Source organism: Monodelphis domestica, chromosome 7, assembly GCF_027887165.1.
Source record: "Monodelphis domestica isolate mMonDom1 chromosome 7, mMonDom1.pri, whole genome shotgun sequence".
In the NCBI taxonomy this organism is placed as follows: Eukaryota; Metazoa; Chordata; class Mammalia; order Didelphimorphia; family Didelphidae; genus Monodelphis; species Monodelphis domestica.
In genome coordinates, this window is record NC_077233.1 from 101,717,416 (window position 1) to 101,732,114 (window position 14,699).

The window sequence follows — 14,699 nt, forward strand, 5'->3', positions numbered from 1 at the left end:
ATCCTTAAAATATCTTCTAAAACACTTTCACTAGATACGCCAAGGTTACCACCAATCTCAACCACTAAATCTGACAGCTATTTCTAAAGTCCTCATTTTATTTAATTTCTCTTTATCTTTTTACGTTGTCAATTATCCCCTCTTCCTTGATATTTGCTCCTCCCTTTGCTTCCATGATATTGCTCTTTCGTGATTATCCTCCTATCTGTTTTAATTGTCTTCAGACACTTTTGTTGGAGCATCATCCATTTCTGGATGGCCATAAATGAAGACTCTAGAATAGGTTCTCTTTCCTTCTCTCCCCACTGTCATTCTTGGTGATCTCATTGGTATCCATGGGTTCAATTATCACCTTTCATGCAGATGACTCCCAAATCTATATCCAGCTTTATTATCTCTCTTAAATTCCTAAGTCTTACATAGCCAACTGCCCATTGGACACTTGTATTTGAATGTTGTGTATCTAAAACTCAATTATGTCCACTGCAAATTTTCTTCTTTAAACCCAGTTTTCTGCTATACTTCTCTATCCTGCCAGTCAGCCAGGTTCACAACCCTGGAATCATCCTTCTCTTTCTTTTCCTTCATTCAACTCTAATCATTTGTGAAGTTTTGTTAATTCTACCTCCACATTTTATTCCATTTGTCACTGATATAGCCACTATAGTGCCCAGAATTTAGACCAATAAATAAAATGAGGACATTTCTCCAGCTATAATATTGTTTATTAATAAGAATATGCAATCTATTAATAAAGAATAGGTCAATGATGTCTCCATTTATCCCAAAGACACAAAGCAAGGGCTGCCAGTGTCTTTTATACCCAGGTATGCCTTCCATCTAATTGGCCTTACAGTAAATCATTTGGATCTCCCTTGGCAGGCGCAATGGATGAATATTTTAATGTGCTGGTAGGCTTTGAGTTCTCAGCTCCTTCCACATTACTTCATCTTTGGCGGGGAAGGACCACTCCTCAGGTAGGTGCTTCTCTACAGCCAGGCAAATGTGGCTGACTTGCCACTTCTTTGCCTGACCTTCAGAGTTTGGAGTCTAAGAAAATATGGATTCACAATAAATATATTGGTAACAAATAATACAATCTAACATTAATTTACCTCAAGGTTCTCTTTTTTTTCCATTTGAATTAATTTATTTAGTCAATTTAGAACATTATTCCTTGGTTACAATATCACATTATTTCCCTCCCTCCCCTCCACCCACCCATCCCCCAGCCAATGCACAATTTCATTGGGTATTACTTGTGTCTTTGATCAGAACCTATTTCCATGTTGTTGATGTTTGCACTAGGATGTTCATTTAGAGTTTCCTCAAGGTTCTTATCACATCATGTCTGAGTTATTGCAGTACCCTTCAAACTGGTCTCCCTGTTTCAAGTCTCTCCCTTTTACAATCTATCCTCCATAAAGCTGTTACAATTATCTTCCTAATTCATAAGTGTATGTGCCTCTTCTCTTCAAAATTCTAGAGGCTTCCTATTGCCTCTAGGATAAAATAATAATAAAGATGAACATTTATATATGAGCCTTTATGATTTGTAAAATACTTTACATTTATTAACTAATACATGCTGTGAGATAAATACGATAGATATAATTATTCTCATTTTATAAATGAGGAAACTGAAGCTCAGAAAAATTAAATTATGTAAGGGTTAAAATGAAGGGTTTGACTAAAATACATGATTCAAAGTATTATTACTCAAAGTCAAGGTGACCTTTAATAGCTTTTATTTACAAAAGAGGTGGAAAGAGTGAAAATAGAGAAATAAAAAAGGGTAGAGAAGACATTAACCTACTTAGCCAAGACTTGTAGACCTTCAACCAGAATTATACTCTCTCCAGAAGACAGGAAGGGAAAGCCAGCTATACCCTCACCCAAGTTCCCTCCAAGAGGTAAGCCAAGACAATGACTCAAGCTGAAGGTGATTCCTGAGGCCTACTTTCTTCCTTGAAGTTCAACTCCTTGGAGTTGACTTCCTTAGCCCCAGAAACTCTGGGTCTTTTATAATGGCTCCTTGTCCCTTCCCCCTTTCACAAGGGCCAATCACAGTTTCCAAATTGTCTAGCACTGCCCCTGGATTCATACCTTTCATCCTCTGAAAGTGTCAACTCATCAAAAGCCTCTAAAGGTCAATTTCTCATCAAAAGGTTCAGTTTCCTGATTGAATTTCTAAGGGTGTGAATTCTCTAAGTGGTTTGTGAGCTCCTCCACCTAGTTTAAGTTTTTGTTGATTCAATCAAAAGGTGTGTTAACTCAAAATAGGCAAAGAGAATAAAGGATTCCTTTTCACAAGTGTGAACTCAGAATAGACAAAGGGAACAAAGAATTCCCTTTTCACATCTATGCACTGTTATATAGTTATTATATATCAAAGGTAAAATCTGGGTCTAGTCAATTCTGACTTCCATTATATTATTACTGCTCTGAACTTCTCAGTTTGGTATTTAAAACTTTTGACAGTCTGGCTCCAACCTACCTTTCCAGATTCCCAATTTTCTTTAGTTCACAATACACTACTGATATTCCAGGAAAAATGCCCTATTTATTTGTTTCTAGAAGCTAACAATGATTTCTTGATTGACAGATCTAATCTCCTTTCTTCAGTCTTTATCTTTTTTTGACCTGGGTGCAAAATTTTACAATGTTGGCCATTGTCTCTTCTGAATGTACTTTCATTTTTGTGACTCTGCTCACTCTTGGTCCTCTTCTTATAGTTGATTATGCCTTTTGAGCTTCCTTTGCTAGATCTTTTTTTCATTCAATTTTCAGTCCCAAATTTTCTCTTCCCCTTTCCCCTTTCCCTCACCTATTGAGAATGCAAGAAAAACAAAACTCATTGTAAACATTGCCTCAATAGTTGGAATCTTTGGATTTATAAAACACTAGGTCACAGTGCTTATTTGATTCTGTGTATTGTGTACCTAATCTGTTTTACCTCTCCATTTCCATTTTGCTTATTAAGGCTTTGGAGTATAGTTTGAGAACTCATACTGCTAGGCTCCATCCCCACACCATTCTTTTGATATTTCTTATCTTTAATTCCTCCTGATGAATTTTTTTCTCCTCCTAGTTCTATCAAGTAATTCATTGGTAGGCTGATTGGTATAACATTAAATAAGTAAATTAATTTAGGTAATATTATTGTTATTTTATTGGTTCAGCTAATTTAGATATCTTTGAAGAATGTTTTGTAATCGTGTTCAAATAGTTCTTATATGTCTTGCAAGAAAACTTCCAAGTATTTTATATTGTCTCCAGTTATTTTAAATGGAATTTCACTATCTCTTCTAGCTAGATTTTGTTGCTAACATGTAGAAATATCCATGATTGTTGTGGGTTAGTTTTATATCTTACAAAATTACTGAAGTTTTTTCAGTTATGGTTTTCTAAGTAGATCATCATATCTTCAAAAAGTGATAGTTTCATTTTTTTGTCTATATTCACAATCTCTTTTTTGTTGTCTTAATGCTATAGTACATTATTGAATAGAATAGCAAAAATGGACTCCCTTGCTTCATATCTGATATTACTGGAAATGCTAACTTTTGGTTTTAGATACTCCTTATTTTAATAAAAGCTCCATTTATTCCTATGCTCTACTTTTAAAAACAGGAATGAATGTATTTTACAAAAAGCTTTTTTCTGCATCTGTTGAAATTGTGATTTTTATTGTTTTTGTTTCTATTATGTTTATAGTTTTCCTATTATTTAAGTATCCCTGCATTCCTGGTATGTAAATCCAGCCTTGCCCTAGTCTATGCTTTTTATATTTTATTTAAATTTTTTGCATCAATATTCTTTAGAGAAATTTGCCTAGTTTACTTGGTTATAGTTTCTCTGGCTTAAGAAGCCAGACCCTGTAGGATCCCTTTTTAAACTATATTTTTCTCCAAACAATTTATGTAGTGCTAGAATTGTCCTTTAAGAATCTGACAATGCTTATAAATTTATCTGATTCTGAGTTTGTTTGTTTTTTTTCCTTTGGGAAGCTTATTTAGGGCTCATTTTTCTAAGAAAGGGTTATTTAAATATTCTATTTCTGTTAATTGGGGTAATCTCTATTTTGTAAAAGTTCATCCATTTAATTTAGTTTGTCAGTTTTATGGGCATGTGGTTGGACAAAACAGCTCCTAATAATTGCTTTTATTTCTTTTGTTGATTGTGAATTAATCTTTTTCATTTTAGATAATGTTAATTTGGCCTTCTTCCTTAAAAAAATCACATTAGCTAATGGTTCATTGATTTTTTTATATTTTAAATCTAGCTCCTAGTTTTGTTAGTTTAAGATTTTTCTTTCAATTTTGTGAATTTCTCCTTTGATTTTCAGTATTTCTGCTTCATTGTCTCTGGTATCCCTTTAACAAAATGTAATTTCTCTTTTAATTATGTCTATTTTTGCTTTTTGATCTGATATCATGATTGCTATCTGTGGCTTTTTACTTCAGGGGAAGCATAATAGCTTCTTTTCTAGCCTCTTATTTTGAACTGTCTGTGTATCTTTCTGTTTCCAGGATATTTCTTGTAAATAATACATTGTTGGATTCTAGTTTCTAATCCATGCTGCCATTCTTTTTCTTTTTATGGTTAAGCTTATTCCATTCACATTCTCAATTATTATTGCTGTGTATTTCCTTTTATCCTGTTTTCTTAAACTTATTCTTCTCTTCTCTTTTTTACTATTTCCTCTTTAACAGTCTGTCTTGTTTCTACTCACTGTCTCTCTTTTTATCTCTTATGCCTGCCCCTCCTTTCTCTTATTTCCTTTTCCTAAAATTAATTTGTGCACCCAGGTATATGTGTGCCTGCATCTTCTTATTCTCTCTTTGAACCAGTTCAGTTTAAGATGGAGTTCAAGCATTGCATACTCCCTCATAACCCTCTCCATTTCATGAACTATTCCTTGTGATCTATTTATTTGAGATAATTTCTCCCATTCTTCCTTCTCTGAAATCCCAATGCATTCTCTTCTCCATCCTTCCATTCTTCTTTTGAGATCATTTCAACACAACAGAATCATACCCCCTCAGTCTAATTAAACTCCCTTTAAGACCTCCATTAATGATTAAGTTCTGAGGGGTAACATGTCATTTTCCCATGTACATAGTTTAATAGCAATAATAGCAAATAGTTTAACTTTTTAAAAATCCCTTATGATTTCTCATACATTTTACCTTTTTAATTATTTCTTGAGACCCGTGTCTGTCAAATTTTCTCTTTAGCTTTTTTTTCTTCTAAATAGCAATGTGTGAAATTCTCTATTTCATTAAATATCTATTTTTTCCTCTAGGATTATTTTCTTTGGTGGGGGGGGGATGTTTTATATCTCTTACTAAGCTGTTGATTCCCTTTTCATTATTTTCTTATATGGCTCATTTCTTTTTTCCATTTTCCCCCCTCTACTGTTTGATTTGGTTTTAAAAATCTTTTTTTGTTCTTTAAAAAATCTTTTAAAAGCACTTTAAAACTTAGCCCCTAATTTTTTTTCAGTTTTTAAACCCTAAAAATAACTCCCTTTTGCATTCTTTTTGCTATTTCTCACACGGAATAATTCATCTCTTGGTGCTTTTATACTGCCCATCCTCAAATCTAAAATGCTCTTTTTTTAAACTTTGTCTTTTAAAAGCAATCTTCTTTACCAATTCTTTTTTTTTTTTAAACCCTTAACTTCTTGGAGTCAATACTGTGTATTGGTTCCAAGGCAGAAGAGTAAGGGTTAGGCAATGGGGATCAAGTGACTTGCCCAGGGTCACACAGCTAGGAAGTGGCTAAGGCCAGATTTGGACCTAGGACCTCCTGTCTCTAGGTCTGGCTCTCAATCCACTGAGCCACCCAGCTGCCCCCATTCTTTATCAATTCTTGCAGGAAGTTCTTCTAGTTCTCCCAGCTTCTAGATAGCCTTTCCTTTAAGGTTAGGCTGATTAGGCCTGCTGTGTAGTTATTTTTAGGTACTGATTTAGTTATCTCTCCTGAAAGTAATTTCTTTGAGAACAGAGACTACTTTTGTTTTTGTTTCTAATACCTACTTCAATTACCTAGCATATAGTAAGCACATAAATACATGCTTTTTGATCATGTGAGTCCATATTTTTTCATGGTTATACACAAGCTTCCTCCTCCCTCCAATTTAGCTTTCTTCTGTTTCTTGGAAACTTTAACATCTTTTAGTCCAAGGTGCCAATTTCTACAAGGAGCTTTTCCTGATCACCTAGTTGGCTGTGTGATTCTAGGTAAGTCAATTCACATTTAAGTATTCTTGACAAATGGCTGAAGAGATGCAGATTGGCGTTAGTAAATCGAGTTTCCACATCTGGGAGCTCCTTATAGATGAAATCACCAGTCTTTCCCTTATCCTAATATTAGTATTAAACCTTTTTTTAGAGAGTTCATTGAACTGAATCCCTCTTAGTTCCATTGCTTTAAAGCTGGAAGGAGCCCTTGGAAGTCTTCAAGTACGACCATCTAATTTTACAGCTGAGAAATGTGAGGCTCAGAGAAGATGGGTGATTTGCCCAAGGTAACATAACTAGCTAATGATTCAGTTTCCTAGTCACAAACCTGCTCCCCACTTCTTCAGATACCCATTCTCCTCAATTCTTTTCCCCATGCTGTTTTTACCCAAGTCTCAGTTCTCCCCACAGATATTGCACCCGAGCAGATATTCCTACAGAATGACTTGCCATACTCCCCTGAGCAATCCCTAATCCATCCCTGTGCCGTAGGACTGGCAACCACATCAGCCAATAGATAGAAAGCTTTTCAAGCGCGGGCTCGAATTCACCAACCAAAGGGGCGTGCCCCCTCCGTAGGGATTGGTGCTCACCTAGGAGGGAAGTCAACACTTCTCTTAGAACCTCGTCGTCATTGTTTGTACGTTTGCGGCGGAAAAAGCCACATCCGTCCGGTCTAACTTGCCTTCTGGGAGGAAGGGGACGACTTGGTTCTTTCCCTTCTTCCGGGATCATGTCCCTCATCCGGAAGTTTAGTTCTGTCCCCGCCCCAGGTCAGGGGTGAGAGGCCATAGAGAGGCCCAGGCACGCTAGGGTAAGTGAGTCCCTGCTGGAGGTCTTATCCCACATACCCTAGGGAGGGGAACCCACCTCTCTTCGCGTATTAGTCTCCGCCGGAAGGAGCGCGGAACTTCCGGCTCTTGCTGTAATACCCCCGCGCCACAGGGTTCTTCGGTGGGTGTCATCATGTAACCGGCTTCCACAGCTTAGGGCCAGGAGCTCAGATCATACGGGCTCAACTGTGCTAACTCCCTTCCTCTGCTTGTGGGGCACGACGTGTCCCATATCCGGGACCCTACGCGTATCTTCGCTGCGGGAATCTCCACATCCCGCCTTCCCGCTGCATTCTCTCCACTGGAGTGTTACCTCCTGCTCCTTCATCTTATCTCCTTTTCTGCTTTCCCCGAGCCCTGTTCCCTTCCTTACCCCAGGCTCCTTGTCTAAGCCAGGCACTCCTTGTGCCCGTTCAAAACCTGAGGATGTCCCCTCTCTCTTTGCAAATCAAACTAGCGTAGGCTTTGGCAACTCCAGGACTCCTCTAGCACCAGCTTCTAAAGCATAACCTGACTTCTGAGCCCCTCAGTTCTCCGCCCCCCACTCCCCTCACCCCCTATCTGGCAAGACCATTCTGAATCTCTGGTGAAATTTATGGGACACAAGCCAGAGAAGTCAGTGGGAGAAATTGAAGGTTTTCACAATGTCTTTAGTGCTTGAGCCCTAAAACACGTTTATTTATTTATTTATAACATTGACATAACTGTGGCTGATCTCATATCAATTAACTCTTTTCAGGAGCAACCAGAAAAGTTGACAATCATCTGTTGGGTCAAAATGTCAGGAATCGGCAATAAGAGAGCAGCAGGAGAGCCAGGTACTTCTGTACCTCCAGAAAAGAAGGCTGCTGTTGAAGACTCAGGGACCACAGTAGAAACTATTAAACTAGGGGGTGTGTCTTCCACGGTATGTATGCCAGATATACACCTTCTTTACCAAGTAATTTCTATTTAGTAAATATTTTTTTAATACTCCTTATGTGCTAACCACTGTACTTCATACAGAAGTGAATACAACCTAGCCTTTGTTCATGACCTTGCAAGATAGCTGCAATAACTTTAACATTTAAAAGACAGGTACAGGACTATAGAAGATGAATTTTTTTTTTTTTAGGTAATGGTTGGGGGGATTCCTTTATGTAATAAAAATTAGTATTTGATCTGATCCTTGGAGGAAGAGTAGGTTTTTCAATAAGTGTGTAGGAGTAAGGCAGCTAGGTGGCTTAGTGGACTGAGAGCTGCCTAGAGAGGGGAGGTTCTGGGTTCAAATGTGACCTCAGAAACTTCAGGGGGCAGCTGGGTGGCTCAGTGGATTGAAAGCCAGGCCTAAAGGTGGGAGGTCCTAGGTTCAAAACGGGCCTTAAGACATTTCCTAGCCATGTGACCCTGGGCAAGTCATTTAACCCCCATTGCCTAGCCCTTGGTACTCTTCTTCCTTGGAACCAATACATGGTGCTGATTCTAAGATGGAAGATAAAGATTAAAAAAAGAAAAAAGAAAGAAAAAAAAGAATTTCAGAGCTGTGTGGGCTTCAGGGCTAGTAACCTAACCTCCATTGCCAACCCTTTACCATTCTGCCTTGGGACTAATATGTAATATTGATTCCAAGATGAAAGGTAAGGGTTTAATAGGGGGAAAAGTGTGAGGGAGTAATTCCACATGAAGAAAATTCAAGAATAATGTCATAGACCAGATAATAAAACGGCTAGGTGGCACAGTGAATAAAGAGCTGAGCTTTAGTCAGGAAGACCTGAGTTCAAATATGGTCTGAGATATTTACTAGCTGTGTGATTCTAGAATGCCACTTAACCTCTGTTTGCCTCAGTTTCTCACCTATAAAATGAGGGTAATAGCACATATTTTCAAGGTGGTTGTGAGGATCAAATGAAAAAGTGATTGTAAAATACTTAGGTAGGGCAGCTAGGTGGCTTAGTGGATTGAGAGTCAGACCTAGAGACACTTCCAGGTTCAAATCTGGCCTCAGATACTTCCTAGCTGTATGACCTTGGGTAAGTCACTTAACCCCCTTTGCCTAGCCCTTTTTGTTCTTCTGCCTTAGAACTAATGCACAGTATTGATTCTGAGATGGAAGGTAAGGTTTTAAAAGGTAAAAATAAAAATAAAGTACTTATCATTGTGCCTGGCACATAGTAAGTGCTATATAAATTTTAGCTAATATTATTCTAGCTATTTTTAGCTAGGGAAGAGTGAGTAGTCTAGATTTTCTAGATATGTGAAGTGGGAAGCCTTAAATTGATACTATGTATCTATCTCAAGGCTGAAGATCATCAGTAAGGACTAGGCAATTGGGGTTAAGTGCCTTGCCCAGGGTCACACAATTAAGAAGGGTCTGAGTTTAGATTTGAACCCAGGAATGCCATCTCAAGGCCTGGCTCTCAATTTATGAACCACCTAGCTATCCCAGACCCTCTGTCTTTGGTAACACTAAGGCCACAAAATCTCAAGATGTATAAGTCCGGGTTAACATTTTCTCTTAATGTGAATAAGATATGATTGGGTTGAGATCTGCACCAATCTGTTCCTTCACACAGATGATAAAACATTCTTGTATGATAATTATTATTATTATTATGGTATTCCTCAAAGTCCTATTCTGATGCCTTGTCATAGTGTTTCTTACATATTTTTTTCTTGAAACCAGTACTACCAGAACATCAGCTTTGGCAGGTCTTAGTCTCGAAAGCTTCAAATATAGGTTTAGTGATAGACTGTATCATATGTCATGAAGTAACCAGCCTAATCAAGTCTGGAGAGACTTCATCACCAAGTTGTTCCAGGGTAATTGTATTTTTTCCATGTAAACTCTTGAATACTTCCCTCACCCTGAAAGGAATCATGGATCTTTTAAATATTAACAGCTAATAATTTTATATATGCATTAAGGTTTGTAAAATGTTTTACAAATGTCTCATTTTATCCTTAGAATAGCTCTGGGAGGCAGCTGTTATTGTTATCCCCGTTTTAAAGGCGAGGACAATTAGGCAGATGGAGATTAAGTGATATGCCTAGGGACACACAGCTAATAAGTGTCTGAGGCCAGTCAGGCCAGTCAGATTTCAATCAGATCTTCCTGACTCAAAAGTATTTTTCCATATGTATCAATAGAAATATGTGTGTGTATGTGTATATATATATATATCTTTCTATGTATATATGTAAACATAACTTTGAAAGTTTATGATATTCTCAGTGTACTGTGATGGCAAAGTGTAGCACCTCCACATCTCGGGATCAACTTCCTGAGTTGTGGCCAGCAGTAATGATCTGGTAGCCAACTTTCTGGAGATGAATATCTCTGTTTAGTTTGTTTGATCCTTGGGCGATAGACTTATGGTTTTGTGATTGGATTATTGCTTGAAGCTTTTCCTACTTGCAGAATTTATATTTCACCTGCATGGTCTTTAAAGAATTTAGTTTAACTTCCACAGTATGATGAGGCACTGGAACAGTTTTTTGGTGGAGTGTGTACATATAATCAAAACATACACTTATGGATCATTATTCCTTATAATTTCTCTGTAGAGTAGGTACTATTTTTCCTTAGAAACAAACTGGTTAAGATTTTAAGGGATTATCCTAAAACAATGTTACAAGTGGTAAAACCATTTCAAAAGGGAAGTAGGGGGAAATGATTCTAAAATGAGATGATTTGGGCAATGGAATCAGCTCTAGTGAAGAGATGTATTGGCATTTGGCCATATACACGCTATACACATATATACTGAAACTTCTAATACTACTTGTTGAAAAGAAATACTTTGTATAAGGCTGTTTTTGAATTCATTTAAGGAATTTGTTGTTTGGGATGTTTTTATTAGGTAGTTTCATTTGGAAGGTTATTCTGTTAATAGCTATCAAGTTATATGAAATTTGCAAAGTGTTATGTATTCATACATGGCACACATGCATATACCCACATTATGTACTACAAGAACAGTATAATTTTGAAGCTTGAGTATGTTTAAGTTTTTCTTTTAATTATGCTATATTCCCTGAACTTTATTAGCCCCTTTCTTTCCTCCTTATTTCTTCCCTTTTACTGCTTTCAGTGTTTGAAAGTTTTACTGAATCCCTTTAGGATTCAGTGCTTGAAGTTTTATGTAGTTTTATTTCTTTCATAGTATAAATAATGTATTATTAGCACAATAAATAAATTGTTATAGTTGAACTTTCAACTAATTTATTTAATGATGTTTTAGTGACATTAACAATATAGATATTCTGTGACAGGAGGAGTTGGATATTCGTACGCTGCAGACCAAAAATCGTAAACTGGCTGAGATGTTGGATCAGAGACAGGCTATTGAAGATGAGCTGCGTGAACATATTGAGAAACTGGAGCGCCGACAGGCCACTGATGACGCTTCTTTACTGATTGTTAACCGATATTGGAGCCAGGTAGGTGCTCTATTTGCTTATTTAGCCTTTATCTTTTGCTCCTAATTTGACAATTGCAGCTTTCCTTATAACTCTTTAACTCCAGAGTAAAGCTATCATTTTCTATTGTATGCTTTTTTTTTTCAGTTTGACGAAAACATCCGCATTATCCTTAAACGCTATGATCTGGAACAGGGCTTGGGAGATCTTCTCACAGAAAGAAAAGCCCTTGTAGTTCCTGAACCAGAACCAGATTCAGATAGCAATCAGGAACGTAAAGATGACAGAGAAAGAGGTAAGTATTTTTGTAATAAAATGCCATAATCAGTGTATGCTTTTAGCAGTGTAATTTTGCTATGAGAACATTATGTCAGTTCAGGAGGATAAGAGGATTTTATGCTTTCTGGTTTTGTGGTTATATTGCTTTTCTTTGACTTCTCATTCTCTGTCTTTAGGGGAGGGACTAGAGCCAGCTTTCTCCTTCCTTGCTACTTTGGCCAGTAGCACCAGTGAAGAGATGGAATCACAACTACAGGAGCGTGTGGAGTCCTCTCGTCGAGCTGTGTCTCAGATAGTGACAGTCTATGATAAATTGCAAGAAAAGGTGGATTTACTGTTTCGCAAACTAAACAGTGGAGGTGAGCTAAGTATTGAGAGATATAGGGGAAAATGGAAATTCTTCTTTATTCTTGTTTTTATCATGCCTCTACAGATATTTTTATTCAAAGCCCACATAGATGTAAACTCATCCTTAATTCCCTTTAGCTTAAATTTTCACTTTCACTTAAGGAAAAAAGGATCTAGGAATTGGAGTTATAAATTAAAAAATGAAACAGTTCTAACCCTCAAGGAGTTTATGTTCTACTAGACCCATACTACTTAGTTTATGACATGTAACTGAATTCAGCTCAGTGATGTAATCATCTTAGAAAAGAACTGTAGATAAATAATGAGGGGGGCCCAGAATTAAACAGGCAACTAGCTAGGTGGTATAGTGGATAGATTCCTAGATCTAGAGTCGAGAAAATTTAAATTTAAATCTATCTTTAGACACAGGCTACAAGACCCTGGACAAGTCACTTAACCACTGTCTGCTTCAGTTTTCTTATCTGTAAAATGGGGGTGATAATAATAGCACTTGACTCCCAAAATTGTTGTGAGGAAAAAATGAGATAATGTTTATAAAGCATTTATAAAGCACTTTGCAAATCTTAAAGTCCTATATATAAATGCCAACTACTGATGTTAGGATAGGAGTAAGAGACTAGGCTGGATTGTATTTGGGAAGCAGTGCAATGATTTCAGTGATTCCATACTGTTTCCTAATACAAAAAAAAATCTTTTCACACATCATTATTTTCCAAGTGATGCTATATTGCTATATGTTATAGAATATCACAATCTCCAAAGAATTAAAATTTCTGGTGAGCCAAAGGATAACACAGAGATAATAAAGTGAATATGAATAGATTCCTGCATGTTACCAGTGATTATTTAGAGACAGAAAGCATAAATTATTAAGAAATGTATAGTCTGAATGTATGTAGTGAAGGCTAGCAGATGAATAGCCATAGTGCTGCAACATTAACACCCAAGAAATATTTAAAAGACCAAGAGAAAGACCTCCAGCTGGTTGTATAAATCTATGAAAAATGAATTGTAGAGCTAAAACAGAAATAGTACAGGGACAAGAAGACAGTGATGACTTCTGATCTTATTGGCTAAGGGAGTAACTACATAAGTGGTTCTTCAAAGTCTTGAAAGTATACGCCATAGAGTTCTTAATAATAGTGATGAATATGAATTAAAAAGATGACATGATCATTCCATCACTGAAGTAACTTAACTTATAAATGCTTCATCTGTTTTGTTTCTCTATAGATGCTTTGGTTGTAGAGGAAGCAGTCCAGGAGCTGAACTCCTTCTTGTCCCATGAGAATGGACGGCTTCAGGAATTGGCAGACCTTCTTCAGGAAAAGCACCGCACCATGTCGCAGGAGGTAATTGACCAGAAGGGAGAGCTATGCTTTTGTCTGTGTTTTGTATATTTTCTGTCTGGCACATTTTTGGACTTCATCTGGAATACTAGGTACTACATTGATCACTGTACCATCAGGAAAGCTTTTGTTAGAAGAGTGTGCAGCTTAGCCTAACAACTACAATGTAACCAGATCTGAAGAATCAAAGCCATATGGAAAGGGTAAGGGAATTCCTGTGGTGTAGGGAAAGAGTTCTGGATGGTGTAAAATATAAATTAATATCCAATAACTCCAAGTATTATATTTTATAAGATTTATTAATAATCACTTGAAGTAGAAAAAATAAAAGGACAAAAGTAAATGCCTGAGTAAAGCCAGCTTTCCCAGCCATGATCAAGGAAAAGAGCCCGTGAGGGCAGAGCTACACAAAACTTATATCTTCCCTACGTTAGTATATAATGTGAGAAGGAACATGGAATTCTGGGAGAGAGAGTCCTGGGGTGCAGATTCTAATTATACAACTGGGAGTCAGAAAACCTGGGTTCTAGTTCTTACTCTACCCTTGTTTGAGAGTAATAGCAAAAAAACCCCAACACTGCCTAAAACAAATCCAAAAACATTTGAAGAATATAAGGAGGAAGTGACAGAGAAATTTAGCATAGAGCATGAGGCAGTGGCCTGAACTAGTACATTTGTGGCAATTGCATTTCAGGTCTAATTTTACCACTAACTTCTCCTGTTGACCAAGTCAGTTAACTTTCTGACTTTGACTTCTTAATTTACAAAAGGAAAAGGATAAAATGTCCAAACCTAAGTTTTATGGTGATAGGTTTTTATTTTACTACAAAGAATACTGGGCTGGAATAAAAAAGCTCTTGGTTTTATTTTCTAGTTCTTGAAATGACTAAGTATGGCCCTTAGATAAGTTACTTAACTTGTCCATACTTTAAGTATGGAATGATAAACATTACCCTCTTTTCCTCTTGGGGTAGTCGAATAATAGTCACTAGCTGACATACAGCACTTTTAGATTTGTGTAATGCTTTACATATATTCTCCTATTTGATCCTCACAACAAGCCTCCTTAGAACAAGCCCTATCAGATAAATACTTTTATCCTGATTTTACATATAAGAAAACTTAGGCTGAGGAAGATTAAGGGATTTTTCCCAGAATCACACAACTACTAAGTATCTGAACAAGAATTAAATTTGGGTCTTTCTGACTCCCATGTCAAGTGC

At 36.9% G+C, this 14,699-nt stretch overlaps 1 protein-coding gene and 1 long non-coding RNA gene across 5 annotated transcripts in view; one reads left to right on the forward strand and one right to left on the reverse strand.

Annotated features, from left to right (window-relative positions):
- Positions 1-703: 703 nt before the first annotated feature.
- LOC103095280 (uncharacterized) lies at positions 704-6,973 on the reverse strand. Its single transcript, XR_008913506.1, has 3 exons — positions 6,842-6,973; positions 2,498-2,827; positions 704-1,050 (listed from the first exon to the last, which is right to left on the reverse strand). It is a non-coding gene; the product is annotated as an uncharacterized LOC103095280 (long non-coding RNA).
- The window catches only part of RNF20 (ring finger protein 20), a 28,131-nt gene continuing 20,356 nt past the window's right edge, over positions 6,925-14,699 (forward strand). The window contains exons 1-6 of one of the 4 annotated variants that reach the window (XM_007499643.3): positions 6,925-7,062; positions 7,821-7,988; positions 11,333-11,500; positions 11,627-11,774; positions 11,935-12,117; positions 13,361-13,479. In XM_007499643.3, coding sequence (XP_007499705.1) covers positions 7,860-7,988; positions 11,333-11,500; positions 11,627-11,774; positions 11,935-12,117; positions 13,361-13,479 — 747 coding nt within the window. In that variant the 5' untranslated portion in view covers positions 6,925-7,062; positions 7,821-7,859. The other 3 variants (XM_007499644.3, XM_007499645.3, XM_056805297.1) reach the window with 3 other exon arrangements.